This window comes from Lycium ferocissimum, chromosome 2, assembly GCF_029784015.1.
Source record: "Lycium ferocissimum isolate CSIRO_LF1 chromosome 2, AGI_CSIRO_Lferr_CH_V1, whole genome shotgun sequence".
NCBI lineage: Eukaryota > Viridiplantae > Streptophyta > Magnoliopsida > Solanales > Solanaceae > Lycium > Lycium ferocissimum.
In genome coordinates, this window is record NC_081343.1 from 9,276,528 (window position 1) to 9,295,549 (window position 19,022).

The 19,022-nt window shown below is 37.6% G+C and overlaps 1 protein-coding gene and 1 long non-coding RNA gene across 3 annotated transcripts; both read right to left on the bottom strand.

Annotated features, from left to right (window-relative positions):
- Nucleotides 1–3,291: 3,291 nt before the first annotated feature.
- Nucleotides 3,292–8,216, bottom strand: LOC132033616 (nudix hydrolase 9-like; the record flags this gene model as incomplete). Its single annotated transcript, XM_059423639.1, has 7 exons — nucleotides 3,292–3,646; nucleotides 4,938–5,044; nucleotides 5,874–6,022; nucleotides 6,345–6,403; nucleotides 7,320–7,402; nucleotides 7,680–7,736; nucleotides 8,133–8,216. Coding segments are annotated over 7 exons (678 nt in total), but the record flags the coding sequence as incomplete, so codon positions are not given.
- A 10-nt stretch (nucleotides 8,217–8,226) lies between these two features.
- On the bottom strand, nucleotides 8,227–10,464 carry LOC132033626 (uncharacterized). Of its 2 annotated transcripts, none has more exons than XR_009408823.1 (3): nucleotides 9,675–10,464; nucleotides 9,019–9,122; nucleotides 8,227–8,240 (listed from the first exon to the last, which is right to left on the bottom strand). It is a non-coding gene; the product is annotated as an uncharacterized LOC132033626 (long non-coding RNA). The 2 variants fall into 2 exon arrangements; XR_009408824.1 differs by lacking the exon at nucleotides 8,227–8,240 and adding an exon at nucleotides 8,296–8,527.
- Between the last annotated feature and the right edge of the window lie 8,558 nt (nucleotides 10,465–19,022).

The following is a 19,022-nucleotide window of genomic DNA, read 5'->3' on the forward strand; positions in this document are numbered from 1 at the left end:
AGTGGTAAAAGTGAAAAAGTAGCAGTATGCAGATTCTGCCCTAATATAGCTTAAAGAGGAAGTTCAGATAATAAGGTGACAACCTTTAGGGAAACATAAGATGAGATTTATGGGTAGTGTGGCTTACTTAGAAGCCGAGAAGAGAGTAAGTTAGTCAAAGAGCTCCAGCAGTTAGCAAGCTTGGGAGTCCAATTAATAGATTTCTATGATGGTAGAGCTATGGTTCAGAATGTAACCAGATCATCCTTTGTAACAGAGGTAAAGGAGCAACAATATGTTTGACCTTAAGGGGGACAAAGTTCTTCGATGCAGAAGTTGAATGTATGCCTCAAATATAGTTCGTCGTCGGGGCAAGATTATGATGAAGGTACATTAGTCCCGCTAATCTATTAATCCTAGTTCGACGAAGATGTACCATGATATCAAATATATATATTGGTGGAATGATATGAACAAGTACATTGCCAAGTTTATGGCATAATGTCCTAATTGTCAGCAAGTAAAGATAGAGCATCGGACGCTTAGAAGGCTAGTAGAGATCTAGACTTGATGATGAAAGGTGATTAGCATGAATTTCATTGTGGAGTCGCCCCACTCTTATCAGGAATATGACTCCATATAAGTTATGGTCGACAAACTGACCAAGTTGACCCATTTCTTGCCAGACAGAGCCATTCACGCGGTTGAGGATTATGCAAAGTTGTATATTAAGGAGACTATGAGACTCCATAACATTCTAATGTCTATTATTTGAGATAAAGGAGCCGAGGTTACCGTAAACTTTCGAAGGTCTTTTTAGAAAGGTTTAAGTCATAAGTAAACCTTAGTACAATTTTCAGCCCTAAACAGATGGCCAGGCAGAACTCACTATTCAAGCCCTCACGGGTATACGAAGAGCGTGCGTGTTAAGCTTTAAAGAGATTTGGGATGACCACTTGCCTCTTATAGAGTTTTCTTATAAGAACAGCTACCATTCAAGTATCAAAATGTGTCACGACCCAATTTCACTAAGTCGTGTGGGCACCTGCCTTTCCCATCTCGGTAGGCGAACCCTTAACCCAACATTCACAAGTGATAAAAAATAGCGGAAGAAAGTAAAATAAAATAAGTCTCACAGATATAACATAAATAAGTGTGGAAGTAAATAAAATCCACTCAAGTATCTGGTCTGGTCATACAAGAGCATCTAAACCAAATACTAGAAGTCTGAATAATAATACATAAGTAGTCTCAAAATCATGTCTCAGAATGGAAAGCAAGACATAAGTAATTGCAAGAGTCTTTGGGCAGCGTACGACCTCATGCTCACCCTGAAGAGACTTGAATCAACAATCCTCGAGTATCAGCCACGAGGGGTAGAAGTAGGTCCAACCTGGTACTCTGCGTTCATAAAAGAATGCAGCAAGTGCAGGTCAGTACAAACCACAAGTACTAGTAGGTATCATAGGCCGACTAAGACTAGCTAACCTATATAAAGACAAAAAAGCCAGATACACGTAAAACAACAAGGTACAAGTCAACACGAATCCATACCATGGAACAAGTCATTACCTATGTTATAGCATCTAAACCCAACTATGCCAAGTCTCTGTGTGACCAATCCGAATCAGTATATCACAATCATATCACAACAAGTCATCACCTATCTTATAGCATCTAAATCCAATTGTGCCAAGTTTCTGTGTGACCAATCCGAATCAGTATATTGCAATCATCTAACAACATATCACAGAAAACTAAGAGGTATAATGCAATACAATAATGTATGAATGATGAATGCAATGCATATGCACCGTACTTAGGTACTCTGACCGATGGAACATCATATCTCGACAAAGATAACCCATGGGGGACCCACGAAGTCCATGTACTAGTCACTCCACACACAGCTCAGAGATGACTCCATTCCCACCTATACGCCTCGTATCAGTCATTCCGCACAAAGCCCAGAGAGGACCTGATATACAATATGTTTCAACGCATCAGTATTACCGTCTCACTTTCCATCCTCAGTACCATAACAATGCAATATCAATGTATTATGAAAATAAGTATGAATATGATGCAATGTAATATCAACAACCAATTTAATCCCAAACAGTACCACACATGACACACAAGTAATATCAATAATAAGGCTACACAATAATTCATAATGGAATCACAATTCTCATCTCAATATCAAATCAAGTAAAGTATGGCAATACATAGTCATGATATATCACTAATCACCAATATCCGGTGTCTCAACATGGCAGCGAGCTAATAAGTAAATAGAACATGATAAGTCAACAACGCAACGGGGTGGTTAACCTCCAAATCATACAAAAAGGCCCAACCTAATGCAATATCTAACTCAACTTCATACCCGAAGGTTTACATGCATTCTCCGACAATATCATCTAAACATATGCTTCGCTAATCGAAATCTCACCATAAGGTAAACCATAATCTACCTGAAAAGCCAAACAACAAAGTCTCTAATAGTCTAACCTTAGTCTTGCCCTTCCTTTGAGCTTCGAGATAATCACTACAAAAAAAAACAGCGTTTACCGACGGACGTATTTCGTCGCTAATCAACATATATCCATCGCTAAACATATGTTGCGACAGATTAGCGATGGAATATCGTCTATTACTATTTTGCTCATTGCTAACCTCTTAGCGATGGAAAAATGAACTTTGTAGCAAGCTTAGCGACGTGTGAGATCCGTCGCCACATTATAGCAACGGAACATTTTGTCGCTATTTATATAAATTCCGTCACTAATTTCATATTTCGTTTCATCGTTTTAGTAAATTAGCGACGAAAAGTTTTGTCGCTAATCTGTTGCAACATATTTGAATTATTTATGTCCTGCTTTTGGCGACAATGTAACATTTGTCGCAATCCGCCGCCGACTTTTTCCCTCTAGCAACGACCAAAATCCGTTGCAAATAGTTTTTTTTCTAAAATCTTTTTATATATTTATTTTAAATACACTTGTTGAAACATACTAAATATAAATTATTAAATACCTTAAAAATAACTGACATTCACATAAAATAATATTTATAGAAGATTCAAAATAGATAGCGAAATCCTAATCGTTAAGTCCAAAACATCGACAACATCAAGCTATCAACTACCGAAAGAACCCACATCCGTCAAGTATGGTTAGTGCATAATTTGTTCTTTCCAACAAAAAACAGATAATATCAAAAACTAATGCATGGGTGAAGGACTACGATCATCATCAGAAACTAAAGGATCAACATCGTCAACGTTAGCAGTAGTAGTATGAGGCACTATGGGTGTCACAACTGATGGGTTGTCGCTAGAAGTATTTGGATGATGTGATGGTGAAGAAATCACTCTGCGTGTCTGCTCAATAAATACAGGAAGCATGCGATCAGTCAGTGTAGGAATCAATCGCATCATTATCTCCATATTTTCTGTCGGTGCTGATTTAGAAATTGAAGGTGGTGCTGATGATGAAGCATTGAAGCCAGAATTGACACGAAGATTCAGCCCGTAATAACTTTGTGCTTGAGATCCGAGATTTCTTCTCTTCTTTGCTCCTCCAGCAGCTTCGTAATATGCTTCACATTGATCAATATCAGACTGAGACTGTGATTTTTCCCGTAATATTTCTTGATATCTTTCCTGTAATAAGTTGTGAAATTAAAACATCAAGAATACTAACCATTCAATTATACCAAATAAAAAGGGATATGAATGCCAAATATAAGGGAGCGGATCTGCTCCAGCAGGAATCCTCCAGTAAATATCAATAGGGTGCTGGATTGAAGCAACTTGAGTATCTAAAATGCCTTGTTATCTTGAAATGGATAAAAATAGCCATTTGTTTGATGTTAGCACAGGGCATACATTATTGAATATCAAATTGGTTCTCTAATTTATTGGGCTTGCAGTCATTCAGATCATTTTTTCCACCATTATGTTAGACAAAACAGAAATGTTAACCCTGGTAATAACTTAGTTTTCCCTGATATGCAAAATGATCCTCGTGTGCAATAGTTATGCTAACTCTGGAATTCCATGGTTTGCCAACACTATATAGAACCTAACAACAAAATAATTGCTTTTTCAAGGTAAGTTGCAAGCAAGATATGATCCCGAGGCTCATGTGTTATTTGGATCATTCAACAAAGTAACTAGTTCCCTATGCATTTTTAAAGGTCTCCGCACCATAATAGGTGTTCGTAAATTGGTTATGCGCTTTTGACAAGAATCTATTGGTTTTTTCTATTGCCCTGTGTTTCTTTTACGCACTCTCAGTTTCAAACCCACTCTCACATCAGAGATGGAACGAACTTTGTTGAAATAGATTCCTATTTCACACATTGCAAATAATGTGAAGCTAAACTTTTCCTACTGATCAATCATCCACCAAGGATACGTTATTATTCACATTAGTAGCCAAAAAGGGAGTTAGTGATGCTTATAAAGCACATCTCTAATGCAGATTCAGTGAGAGAAAAAAGATTTTGGATAGAACAAATCACTACTAAATTTTGAGCACCAGCAAGACATTAATTCTTGAGCACTAGCACCTCTATCGATTAATGATTTGAGCACCAGCAAGACACTAATTCTTGAGCACCAGATGCTTTATTATTTTTTCTTGTGAATTATTTCAATAATAAGCAGCAGACACAACACAATATATGTTAGTGATAACTTTGAAGAGTAAAAAAATTACTAACAGTTTATTTCAATTTTACTAACAGTTTATTTCAATTACAAAGAATATTAAATGTAACCAAAGATTCACTGACATAGATAAAAAAAATCTGAGAATAAAGTAAAAATATCAAACACCCAAGTGGGCTTCAATCCAGCACCTTATTTACATTTACTAGAGGATTGCCTACTGGACAGATCCGCTCCCCAAATATAAAGTCACTAAAATTATAAAAAAATTTAGACTTACATGGACAGCTCGGGCACGCTCATCAACAAAAGATTCTCCATCAGATCATGTGTATGGGCGTGCAAATGTACCTCACTTGGTGTTGGATCTCGACCCTTTTCAACAGCCTATGCAAAAGTTACTCATTTCACAAAATTGGCAAAAGAAGTTTTTTGTTTTTGTGTAAAAATGAGATTGAAAATAACATATAAAAAAATGCAAGTCTCTGTTGTTCTCTGTTAATCATTGAAATGGACCCTGTTTATTCATAACTTAGCTTAAAGAAAGTAACTTGTCAAGGAAGAGGAATGTACAAAAAGTTAATAAAAGCTAATATAGGACTTCATTTGAGACTAAAGAAAAATCCTTTCATGAACAAACCAGAATATATTATGATGTAAAGAGTCTTTTAAGAGCTATTGAGGAAGCATTCAAACTAGACAAAATTGGTTTGACTAACTTCATAATTAGAAGGAAGAAGAAAAGCATTAATTGGATAAGATAGATAGGAGCAAATGAGAATCTGCCCAGTTGGATTAAGTGAGCTGCCCTTGAAAAAAAAATGCAAAGTATTGTTCACTAAGTTAGACTGGCAGAGACCTGAGAGTTTGTTCCAAATCTAATCATGGAGAACAGAAGTGGTACCAAGATGCAAATGACACATACTGCTAATAAGCAAATATAATCTTTTCCGTCTGCACCACCAAAGTCACTCTTATCGAGTTCCAGATAAAATGTGGCAAGTTTTTTGAGGTGAAAGAACTATATAACAAGAGTGATGCTCCATATTTTTCTATTCTAGACAAAGGGCAATTTAATCTTAAACATAATTATCAGAACTTTTCCCAATAATTCAGTCACAAAAGACAAAAGTAATATCCTAAAAGAAATAAGCCAGCGAGATTAAGAGTGCCTGAAAAAATATATACTTACAACTTACAACATGAGATGAGATACCTCTGGATGGCCTCCAGGAAAAACAAAATATCCAGGGAATTCTCCAACTTTATTACTTCTCTGAAGCACAAGTATTCTTCTGTCAGAAGTCTCCACAACTGCACCATTACCAAGAGGACTTGATGTGTGCTGACACTGTATACAATCATCTGCAGAAAACCAAGTCACATCTTTTAGTACAAATGAATTGTAGTCTTGTGACCAGGAGGATAGTCAGAATCATATCCATATACTCGAAGTGCCTGCTCTGTGAAATGCTATATGCAGTTCTGCATTACATAAAAAACCTGTAACATATCCCTCTTAGAATTTTAAGACATCAAATTAGCTGCAGAGTCGCAGACCTTATGTTGGATTGTTTAAAAGAGAATAGAAAAGGAGACCAAAACACCAAAGAAGCATATACAAGGTACACTCATTTCCAAAAGAAAGAAGCAAGTCAAAGAAATATTGTATTTCATGGAAGCTTACCTTCAGATGAAACAAGAAATCTCTCCCACATAGAACTTAAATTTGCTCCCATGAATGTTCTGAGTAAAAAAATTCAAACGTAAGATCATTATATTTCTAATTCATTCTCTATTTTTGCTCTTCTTCTTTTCAGTTAGATGCATGGATAAAATTAAAGTGTTGACGGAACACGGCAGGCACTCACAAGTATCACAGTTCACCCAAGATTTTAACAGCACAAATAAAGAACATTACCAGTGTAAATTGCACCAAAGATGTCTCATAAAGCTATTGCTGCGCAAAAGTACATTTGAAATCAAGCAAGATGCCAAACTAATGGAAAAATAGAAGGTTGATATGTATGAAAACAAGTTGGCAAAGCATTTAAAGACAGTGATATCAAACTGCAGCTTGACTTGTCAAATACTATTAGAAAATGGAAAAGAACCATTCCAAAAAGTAATCTAAAGTAATTTTCTACATAGATTTTCCAAATAGAGAGCATACTCAAAGATCTATGCTCTATATTACAGTAGATGAGAGCCCTTGCAAAAAGTAGTGCCTCAATAACATAAATTAGAATCTGTGATAAAAATAAACAATTTTGAATAAGAAAATAGGTTATTTGCTATGACTACACTGAGAGTGACGCAGAGAGCTTCTGGTAAAAACGATAGTTTGACTTGGGATTCTAAGTGTTAATACTCTGCTCATCACCACTATAAATATCCTCATTCCGCAATACCCTTTTTCAATACCGGTGGTGCGACTCCCAACTACAAGAAAGAGTGCACTCTCAAGAACAAACCATATTTGATGATTCATGGTCTCAACGTTCTATTTATAAGATTGGGACAGTAAAATTAGCAAGTCCAAATTGCACTGGACGGAGTAAATCATTATAGTTTTCCATCACATGCATATCAAATGAAAAAACATATGCTGAAATGAAACAATAAAGGATGTCAGGAAGGAAAGAGGAAGATAGAGAAGAACCTATAATCTGTCAGACTAAGATGAAGGGAAACATGAGACTCTTGCTTGGGATCATTCCCTACATCGAAGTTGTATCCACCATACTGTAAAAGCATCAGTATATATAACATTTTTTAGGAGTAAATTCAAGGAAATGCAGCTTCCCAAGCTATGCATATACCAGATTAGGGTCAATTTGATAAAATAGAAATGACCAGCTAAACTTTCTTATAAATAATAGCGTTGCAACTGTTATCATCAAAGTGACAACAGTACAACACTACACTGTCTAAATTTAATCTGAACAAATAATAGACAAAATATCCGTAATTCAGAATTATAATTAAAAGAGACATGCAATGACAGAAGAGGGCAGCATACCCTGAACTTTGTTCCATTGTAAAGTGATGAGCTTTGTTGAACTCTTGCATCCCATATCTAACAAACCTTACACAAATGAACAAAGATTTAGAACAAATTCAGGTATTGGTACAAGTGAGCAATTATAGCTTTTTGATGTATTAGCATAATATACAAAACATTGTGGAGAAAACTAGAGTTTGACATTTGGACTTTCAATCAAGTATGATCCTACAATCAGCAAAAGTTACAGTGTCATTTGCGAAGTATTCCTTCTGCTTCATTTTACAAGAAACCATTACTATTTGGAAGTCAAACATTTTTCCTTGACTACGACTTTTTCAAATGTTTTCTAATCATTTTTAATTATAGTAATTTATAGTACTTTACGTCTAACTTTAACTCGAAAAAGACAATAAATCAAACTTCCTACTATGGTTTATAGGATCTGGCCACCTAGGAAACTCGTACCACCTTGTTAAGGACTAATTGTGGTGGAAATGGGAATGCTAGGCATGGTTGCACGAATAGCAGAATCACCCCTAACTGAGGACTTGCCTAAACAACCTCCTCTAGCCATATCTACAAAAATATCTACAAAAATAATGAAGGTAAGCAAATTAAAGTAGCCATCAGTAAGGAGGCAACCAAATTAAGCAAGCAGACTGCTAGTAATGGAAAACAGTAGGAAAATAGAAATGGTCATTTAGGTTTATATTAACACTAATAATCTGAATAATCCTTTGCAATGGTCTACATTAACGGGAATTTGAAGCACAATACTGAATACCCTACAAAATAGTTGAAGTTAGCTATATAATCCTCTGTATCCATTCGTCCAGCGGAGTCATCTCAAATCAACTATTTACCTATGATGATTTCATGAGATCATGTCATTTAGAAGTACAACACACACAACTACAATTAACTATCTCTCGGCGTCAAATATATTCATTACTTCACTTCTCATGATCACCAACAAACAAATACATCGGAAAAATAATACTTCTGAGCTTGTATACTATTCTACGTACAAGTATCAATTCAGTGATCTGCTTCAAATTATGTAAACCACAAGTCATAACTCCTCCGTATCCATAGATTTCTACATATAATATTTTGTTTCACATAAGCACGGAAAAAAGCTGAATTAGTATCAACTCTTTTACCAACGACTTGTAGCACCGATGATGGGTAATAAATCTCTTTTAGCTTGAAGACCATCATCAATAGATTGTACAGAGAGAATATATAACTTAGTAGAGTAGATGATCTTAGTAGAGTAGATGATCTAATACCTTCTTAAAGTACTAACATGATAGCTAACATATTGTACAGAGAGAAAGTGGAGATGGAGAACCTTAAAGTGAGTAGAACTTCAATAGCAGGCAGCAGTCCTTCAACAGCAGCTAAAATGCAGAACCTTAAGTGAATCGAACTTCAATAAATTCTAACGTCCACTACCTGTAATATAAATAACATGAGGAGGATTCTATCAAAGTTTGAACTAAAACGACAATGAAATATAAAAGTCCAATAAGGAATTTAATGGCGCGAAATCATATAGCAAAGGTTAACTGGTTTCAACTACTTGCTATTTTATCCCAAGAAAGTATTTTCGCTACGAACTTAAGCACTTAACCCCAAATAAGAAGCACTAAATAACAATGCATATCATCAAACATCATAGGCGCATAGTCCACTACAAAATTCTAGCAAGTAACAATGAAAGTGGTAAAATAGCTTGAAGAAAATCAGGTTTATGCATTTTCAGAGGAACATAGTATGAAAAAAAATCTAACAAGCGAACCAACCAGCAAGAGAATCAGACCCCAAACAATGCAAATTATTTACTGTTAGCAGCCGACAATATGCACTCATAATTTTAAATCATCATCTTTTATATGCTACGTCATTAAAGAACCATTAAATAAGCACACAATCGGAAATTAAAAATAACCAAGGACGAACTATCGAGAACAGAGTATAATTCAAGCCAAATGCACCAAAATGAACCTCAAAGTGCTAAATCAACCGACATTGTAATTTCTGAACCAACCAGCTTCCACGGACCGAGCTTCGAACCCAACTTCTCACTACGATCCTGTTAAGATGAATTATTTTCAAGTAGAAAATTTAATTCCTAAGCTGTCAAACCATTTTATTTCTTCTAAAGACTCAGTTTAAAACATACATCCAAATTAATGGAAGAAAACCCAAATCAAAAAAAAGAGAACAAACCAAAAACCCACATGCAAAGAAATTCAATGAACCAGAACTTTGAAAACAAACAAAATACCAAAATTACACCAAACTAAGAGTAAAATGAAATACCCAGTGGGTTTTGCTAAGATCCACTGGATTTTGACTCAAATACACAATATTTTGTCAATCTTTTGATGGTTTAAATAATCATACTCGTTTCTACAACTAAGATAAGAAAATATACAAATATATACATATAATACAACACCTAAAGCACGGCGAAGTGAAGAACAATGGTTTCAGCAAAGTGAAGAACATGGTTTCTTTAATGTAGAGAAACAAAAAGGTTTTAGAGTGAGAAAATGTTTTAATTCTTCTTCTGCCGAGTGTCAGTGGTTTCGGTGGTGAAGGACATGGTGTTCTTTAAGGTCTTTTGGTGCTTTCAGTGATGGTTTAACCGTGGAAATGAGAGAATAGCTATTTGTGTATGTGTTGTGGTGCTTGAAATGAGAGAAGTGCCTATTTGTGCCCTAGGATTTATTTATCTCTTAATTAAAAGAGATAGCGACGGAATTAACGACGCTTCTACCTTCCGTCGCTAAACAAAACTTCGACTTTTAAAGAAGATAAAAACTAACGACGAAATTTTTTGTCGCTACGAATAAATATTTTTTAGAGATAAATTAAAAGACTTCGCAATGGATTTACCATTGCAACATCCGTCGCTACATATCAAAAAATTTTGTCGCACTCCTTTTGTTGCTAGATCTGTAGTGAAAATTAAGGCGCCAAAATTTCGTGCTAATAATTAGCGACGGAACAATGTTTTCGTTGTTAATCCATCACTATACAATTAGATAAAATTTTAATCGCTATTCTCGCGACAAAATAATCGTTCCATAGCGAAATCTGTCATTATTAGCGACGGAATATGGTCTGTCGCTAAAAATCCGTCGCTAAACGCTATTTTTTTAGTAGTGAATGGAAGTCTAATCATATCCGAATTATTAAATTAGAATAAAGAAGAAACATCATTCAACCTTTACTTCTATTCAAGACCCAAATCTCAACCTATGGAATGGGATTTATGAACTAGAAAGATGAAATAAGGAATTTATAGGTCTCAACATGAAACTGATGCTCTAGGTGATCAACTCCCATCAATTATAAGCTAGAAGAACAAACAATTCACTCAAATCCGGATTCCAGGCAAAACCCCCAAATTTGGGTATGAACCCTAACTTCCAATTCCATAAATTAGCCACTGATTAGGAGGGAATCATGCAATAATAGTTTCTAATCATCAATTCCTTGCTTAACGAAGCCAACCCAATCAATAATTCAAGATTTCATAGCCTAGAATGAAGAACCCACAAAACTCTCTTTCAATCCACCATTTCTTAAGGAAAGGCGGCATACTTAATGGATTATTAAGGTGATTAATGGAACAGGGAGTAGCAATGATGATGGAAGGACTTATGTTACACCCCTCGTTTTCTTAGTGGTAGAACCTATGGTTTCCTAGTCGAGTATGCCCTTGGAATAGAGACTCGAGCCCGAGTTTGGAGGTAGAAAGTGTCTTACCCCATGTACAAGGGTACCAACAGATATTCCTGGCAATTTATAGAGTTATAAGTTGAACGAATCGAATCGACGCGATCTGAACTGAATAAAAAAAATCTGCAGAACACCAGTCATCATCGACGGGTCGTCGACATGGTCAATGGACCATCGATGTGCGGTGTCGATAGGGTCCCGCAGCCTTGCATCTGCAGGCGCAGGTCGACGGAGCAAGTCGACGGACCGTCGACACGTCGACGGGCCGCCTACCCGCTCGTCGAACCGGACCGCTGTAGCCTTTTTAATTCCGAGTATAAATAGGTGGTTCACAACCTTATTTATCATTTTCCTCCATTCCAAATTAGAAAAACCCTAATATATTCTCTCCTAATATTTTTCATCATATTAATGAAGATTTGACAAGACCCGGACCCCGTAAACCCGAGCTTGTGAAGGAGAAGGTTGCTTCTAGGGTTTCTTCAAGGTTGTGAAGCTTAGGGAGTTGAAGTTGAAGTGATTCTTGGGATTTTTGACCCCTCAAGGTATGTAAATGATTTCTAACCCTTATGTTTAAGTTGATTATCAAGAGTTTTCGTGATACTAAGTAAAGAGAGGGTATTTATGGAAGTGGTAAGTTGATGAAGGGTAATGTAGTGACTTGAGGCTATTTGAAGAGGTGATGGAGATAAATTTGAGTATATATTTATATATAAGTGTTGTTATTGTTGTTGTGATTAATGTTGGATTGAAGTGGAAGTTGAAGAGTTGTAAGCTTACAAAGGAAATTATTGACTATAATTCGTTAAGCTCTATATGTATTTGAGAATGGTTAGTAAGCGAGGTAAATAATCTAATTAAGGCCTATGTTATCTTAATTGTAGACTTGCAAGTTCGAGAGGTAGAAGTTGGACGATTGAGTATACTTCAAGGTATGTTAAGGCCATTCTTTCCTTCTTTTGGCATGATCCTATGATATGATCCAACAAGCGAGTAAGCGAGCTTCCATATTACTCTACTCTTAGAAGCATTAGAAGTACTTCAGTCTTTGAAGTTCATGTACTCCGTTTATGAGTGATCCTTCTGTTCATGTGTTTAGTCTTATGTAGCCAGTTCTATGCATACAGTTGATTCATGCATTACATTCATTATATATTTATGTACATTGACCCATGACCAGAAGGCGTTATTTACGCGAATATTATATATCTATGCAGGGTATGAGAAGAGGGATAGGCGTTATATGCGTATTACCACCTGATCAACTGGTGTACATTGATGATGATATTGATTATGGCTGCAGAGAAGCCGATATGATATGATGAGATTCCATACAGGCGTTATATACGCACATATATCAAGCGTTATATACGCACACATAAATAGATATATGACCTTCATTGATAAGCATGAGCATGTACATTATGCGCCCGCGGTGGCGTGTCGATTTATACGGTTGTACGAATGCTAGTTCGCTATAAGTACGTACGGTTAGTCATTTCGGTTTATGAGTTCGGATGTTATCCATGATTCTTATGTATATCGTGGTTCTTGTGCCTTACATACTCGGTATAATATCCGCTGACCGACTCCCCGTTGCTCGAGGGATGCGTTCATGCCGCCGCGGTACGGTGAACGAACGCGTGGTCTAGCATTTGTAGGACGCTACATCTAGCCGGTGGTCGATGCGCTCCATTTGATCCGGAAGAAATTTGCGGTCGGTTTTGGTATGCCACCCTTTGAGATGTGTATGCATATGGTATAACGGGGCCCTGTCCCGTCCTTTCTACAGCTTTTATTCCAGTAGAGGTACGTACACGGGGCCAGTATGTAGTAGTCGGACGATGTAGCCTTGTCGGATTTTATTCTTTTGTGTACGAGTATATGTGCGACCTAGCCCCCGCTTGCACCGTTCTTACGCATGTTGTGTATATATGCGATTGTATAGAGATTTTGATGTTTCCTTTTATGAGATCGATTTATGCCATTATGGGCTCTTGATGTTTAGTAAGATTCAGATATGAGTATAGGGATGTTTGGTCGCTAGAGGTCAGACGCTCGTCACGACTCATCGGTTTGGGTCATGACAACTTACCACAATGATTTTCCCCCAAGAGATGCCTTGAAATGCTCCCAATAGCTCTATTTTCGGAATGGTATTGAATGAAAGACTTAGGGCTTTTAACACACATTTAATGAATCTAATTGCTCGTCACCCGCTTCCGCGCTCACTCCAGCACTTCCATGGTCCTGGTGCCGCTAAAGCAGGACACTAGAATTCCCCAAGTTTCATCAACTCAAACCTAAATTTCGACTATCACCCGAGATCATCTGCTCACAAACCATATATGCAGACATACATAAAAACACGCTACAAATGTACCCGTGGGCTCGAAATTCCCAATGGAAGTGTCGTTGACTGAGTCAACCCCCGATACCTCAAAACTAACCTCCCAACTCATGTCCCAAAAGGCACTCTTGTGCATTGGGAACCGAACTTAATATACACACGAGTTCTAAAAGAGCATCCAGACCTCTCAAAATTGATGGATTCCCGAAAAAGTTCCGTTTACAAAAAAATCAACTTTGAGTCAATTCTTTTTCGCTTAAAGCCCAAACTTTCCAAGACCTGGGTTGCGTGTCAATGGTCCACTTGGGTCAAATGTGAGCTAACAAGGCTCGAGAAAGGGTCAAAAGCACCAAAAAGGCAATAACGACCAAATGGGTCGTTACATCAGATACCAATTAAACCATCGCCCGTCCTCGAGCGATGAAGAAAAAAAATGAAAAATCGACAAACAAACGGGGATATCGACTACGCATATCGGACTCGGTCCCAAGTAGCCTTCTCGGTAGAGTTGCTTACGCCTTCGTCGAAGCTATATCCTTAGGCCTCAACTTTCAAACCTACCTATCCAAAATCGCAATAGGCTCTTCCTCGTAAGTCAGATTCTCATCAAGAAACACCGAGTCCCAACGAACAATATATGTACCATTAACATAATACTTATTCAAAGATGTATACAAGGAAAAGGCTGATGAGCTTGTTGCCAAGCCCGGTGGCGTGCCATTTCATAAGCAACATCGCCCACACAATGCAGGATCTCAAATTGCCCAATATACCTCAGGCTCAACTTACCTTTTTTCCCAAACCTCATAGCACCCTTAACGGGTGAAATCTTCCGCAGAACCTAATCACCCATGGCGAACTTCAAATCTCAGAACTTTCGGTCCGCATACATCTTCTGTCGACTCTGAGCTGCCAAAAGCTTTGCCTGAATTACCCTCACCTTCTCAAGAGACTCTCTCAATAGATTCGCACCCCAAGGTCGAACCTCAAATGCATCAAACCAACTAACTGGAGATTTACATCTTCTACCATACAAAGCCTCGCGCCATGTCGATACTCGAGTGGTAACTGTTGTTATATGCAAACTCTGCCAACGGAAAGTATTGATCTCAATGACCAACAAAGTCTATAATGCAAGCCTTCAACATATCCTCGAGTATATGGATGGTCCGTTCAGACTACTCATCGATCTTGGGGTGGAAAACTGTACTAAGATCTACTCGGGTACCCAACTCATCATGAAAAGCTCTCCAAAAATGGGAAGTAAAGATAGTACCCTGATCATATATGATAGAAATGGGAACCCCGTACAATCACATAATGTCACAAATGTACAACTTGGCTAACTTCTAACGCGGTATAAGAAACCTAAACTGGAATGAAATGAGCGGACTTAGTCAACTGATCCATTATACCCCAAATTGAATCAAACTTACCTAGGGTCTTTGGAAGGCCCACAACAAAATCCATGACAATCCTCTCCCACTTCTACTCGGGAATGGGCATCCTCTGAAGTACACTACCGGGTTGCTGAGGTTGATACTTAACTTGCTGACAATTCCCACACTTAGCCACAAAATTGGCTATATACCTATTTATACGATGCCACCAGTAATGCTACCTCAAATCATGATACATCTTAGTCGCCCCCAGATGAATGGAATATTAAGAGCTATGGGCCTCAGTAAAAATCAAATAAATCAAGTCACCAGCTCGAGCAATGCACAAGCACCCCTTAATTCTCAAAGTAGCCTCAGAATCAATCATGGCCTCCTTGGCCTCACCTCTCAGAAACCTATCTCAAATCTTGCTCAACAGAGCATCCTCAAACTGATGAGTCCTGATATGACCTAACAAGGATGCTCTCGCCTCCAAACAAGCTAAAACTCTGCTTGGGGCTGAAATATCAAGACGAACAAAATTGTTGGCCAGAATCTGAACCTCTATGGCCAACAAATGCTCGGAAACAACCAAACGGGCTAAACTCCCCATACCAGTGCCCTTGTGACTCAAGGCATCAGCAATAACATTGGTTTTCATTGGATGATAAAGAATAGAGATGTCATAGTCCTTCAAGAGCTCCATCCATGTGCGCTGCCTGGAATTAAGATCTCTCTGGGTAAACACGTGCTGAAGTCAAAAGGGTCTTGAGCTTTTGAAAGCTCTCCTCCACTGGAAGGGAACATCTTTCTGAGTCAATCTAACCAATGACGAAGCAATAGTAGCAAAACCCTTCACAAATCAATGGTAGTAACTGGCCAAACCCACGAAACTACGGATCTCGGTCACAGTAGTAGGCCTCACCCAATCTCTCACAGCCTTAATCTTCTAAGAATCAATCATGATCCCGTCCTTAGACACAACATGACACAAGAACGCCACATACTCCAACCAAAACTTGCACTTCAAAAACTTAGTAAATAAACTATTCTTCTTCAACAACCCTAGCACAATGCGAAGAAGGCTCTCATGCTCCTCTCTACACTAGGAATGCACCAAGATATCATAAATAAATATAATCATAAATGAGTCAAGGAATGGCTTAAATATGCCATTCATCAAAGTCGTGAATGCAGTCGGGGAATTGTTAAGCCCAAATGACGTAACAAAAAAACTCATAATGCCCATACATCATCTGAAAAGCTATCTTCGGAATATTCTCGGCCCTGATCTTCAGCTGATGATAGCCTGAACGCAAGTCAATCTTTGAGAACATTGAAGCACCACAAGCTGATCAAATAAATAATCAATACAAGGCGTAGGACACTTGTTATGAATGGTAACCTTATTTAGCTGGCGATAATCGATGCACATCCTTACAGATCTATCTTTCTTCTTCACGAACAACACAGGAGCACCCCAAGGGGAGACACTCGGTCTAATGAACCCCTTGCTTAACAAATCCTACAACTGCTCCTTAAGCTCTCTCAACTCGGTGGGTGCCATCAGATATGGCAGAATAGAAATAGGGTACACTTTGGAAATTTCGCATCGTTTGCATTGTGAGTGAAAAATAACGCAATCCTAAAGTGGACATAAAGCCTTTATAAGGGTAAAGAGGGTATCTAATAATTTTAAGTATGTACCTTAAGGTTTCGAAGTTAAATGAATCAGCAGAAGTAAGTTTGTTGAGAGATTGGAAAATTGAGCGATGTCTTAGGGAGATTTCGTGTTATTTAAGTTATGCATTGCGCTTAGCATTAACTTGAAAGGAATATATAGGGTTCCTTATATGGTTAATAAAGGTTTATACAAGTTCCAAGAAGGTTCCATAAGAATTGGAGGTCAAACGAATCGAAAAGAACGCATTTTCGCGAAATCTTGATATCTGGGCAATGTGCGGCCACATACTAAGTATGCTGAGCCGCATATTGGCCGTCAACTCATCAAATTGGCTGGCCTCACTTACCAAAACCCTACCTAAGGAGGGGAGGGTAGATGCGGCTGCATACTCGGTATTTTGTACATCTCCATCGTCATGAAGCACCTTACAGGGGGGAACTTTAAGACCTTTTTAAGTTTCAAAGGACCTCATTTTTCATATCCACCTCCCACACTTATCTCTCCAAATTGTCAGAAATTTCTTGAGAGTTCTTGAAGGTTCCATAATACTCCAAACCCTTCTATATCATCAAGGGAGAAGATCAAACATCAAAACCTCAAGATAAATCCATGGAAGAAGATGGTTCTTGTTTCTCTCCAAAGTTGTGATGAACTTGGTCTTCGAAGGAGTTGAGTGAGGCAAATTTCTTCTATTATAAGGTATGTTCTCCATCCTATTACTATGATTGAGTTGGTTTAAAAGTTTAGTAACTCTTGGAAAGGAAAAGAATTAAAGTGGATAAGTCATAAAGTGTTGAATTGAAGTTAATGACTATGAGGTAACTTGTGTCACCACCCGAACGAGGGGCCATGACGGGTACCGGAGCTAACTACGAGCACCACTCATTCTAATACTCATCAAATTTATCCTGCATACATTTATTTTCCTCTGCAATCTAATCATAAGGAAAACCATTTTTTCAATTTCAAGCATATCTCGCTTATATATTTAAGCCCTAATATATATATATATATATATATATATATATATATATATATATATATATATATATATATATATATATATATATAATGAGGGAAATCATGAGACCATATCAACCACACATACGTATCTACCCCTGCCTAAGTACTTGACATCGGGAGGACGGGACGGGACCCCGCCGTGCCCAAATACGTACACAAAATAATAAATCAAATAGCACCTCCGAATAATAGAGTGCTCTCGTAAATATTTGGTCAGCTCACTATGAATCTAGGTTGCCTCCGTTCACTCCGTGGGCATGAACACAGCGTCCAAAGAAAAGGACATCAGTACGAACACTGTACTAAGTATGTAAGGCATAAGCAATAACGACATATCAATAAATAAGGAGACATCAAATGGAGAACAACCTATAAAGCGATGTCACTTAAGAAGGAAATAATGTATGCTAACTTACTTCATAAACATCATAATGTACTCATCATAATGCACGCATAGGAACTCAAAAGATAACTATACTTTATCGGGGCGACATAAGGTCGTGAACCCCCGATTCCATTATGGAGTTTCATAAGCATTCTGCCTCACCTTGAAGGAATTAGATATAAGGTGAGGTAGACAAAGAACGACATCAATTAATCATAATTAGGATCATTAGCTTGTAGAAGCATCATATCATGAACTTTAGAATCTTTAGACTTAAGCTCATCATCATCATTATCATAATCATAACGTATATCTTATCTTTATCTCATATGAGGCTCTTCAAGAATATAGACTCATAATTTCCGGAATGTAAGAAGGTCATGGAGAATAAAGGAAAATTATGTCATAAGATTCATGCCTTAGAAAGGAAAGAAATAGCCTCAATGCATCTTTTTGTTTAGCTCTATCATCAACGAACGTTCCTCTCAGCCAATATTCACGTTTCTACCTTCAAGAGAGTTCATACTAATATTGTCACTACCAACCGGAGGGCCATGGCAAAATTGCTTTAACCCACCGGGGCACCCCTTATCGTACATTCACATTTACATCTAGAGCGAGCCACATACTCTTTAATCACATACTTTCTATCCATCATTCATACTAATCTCATTAAAAACAATACATTTATATCACCATCAACAACTATGCCCTATCAATGTAAAAAGCGAAACCCAGGCTATCAAAATGATATACAAAATTTAAGCCCACAAGGGTAAAG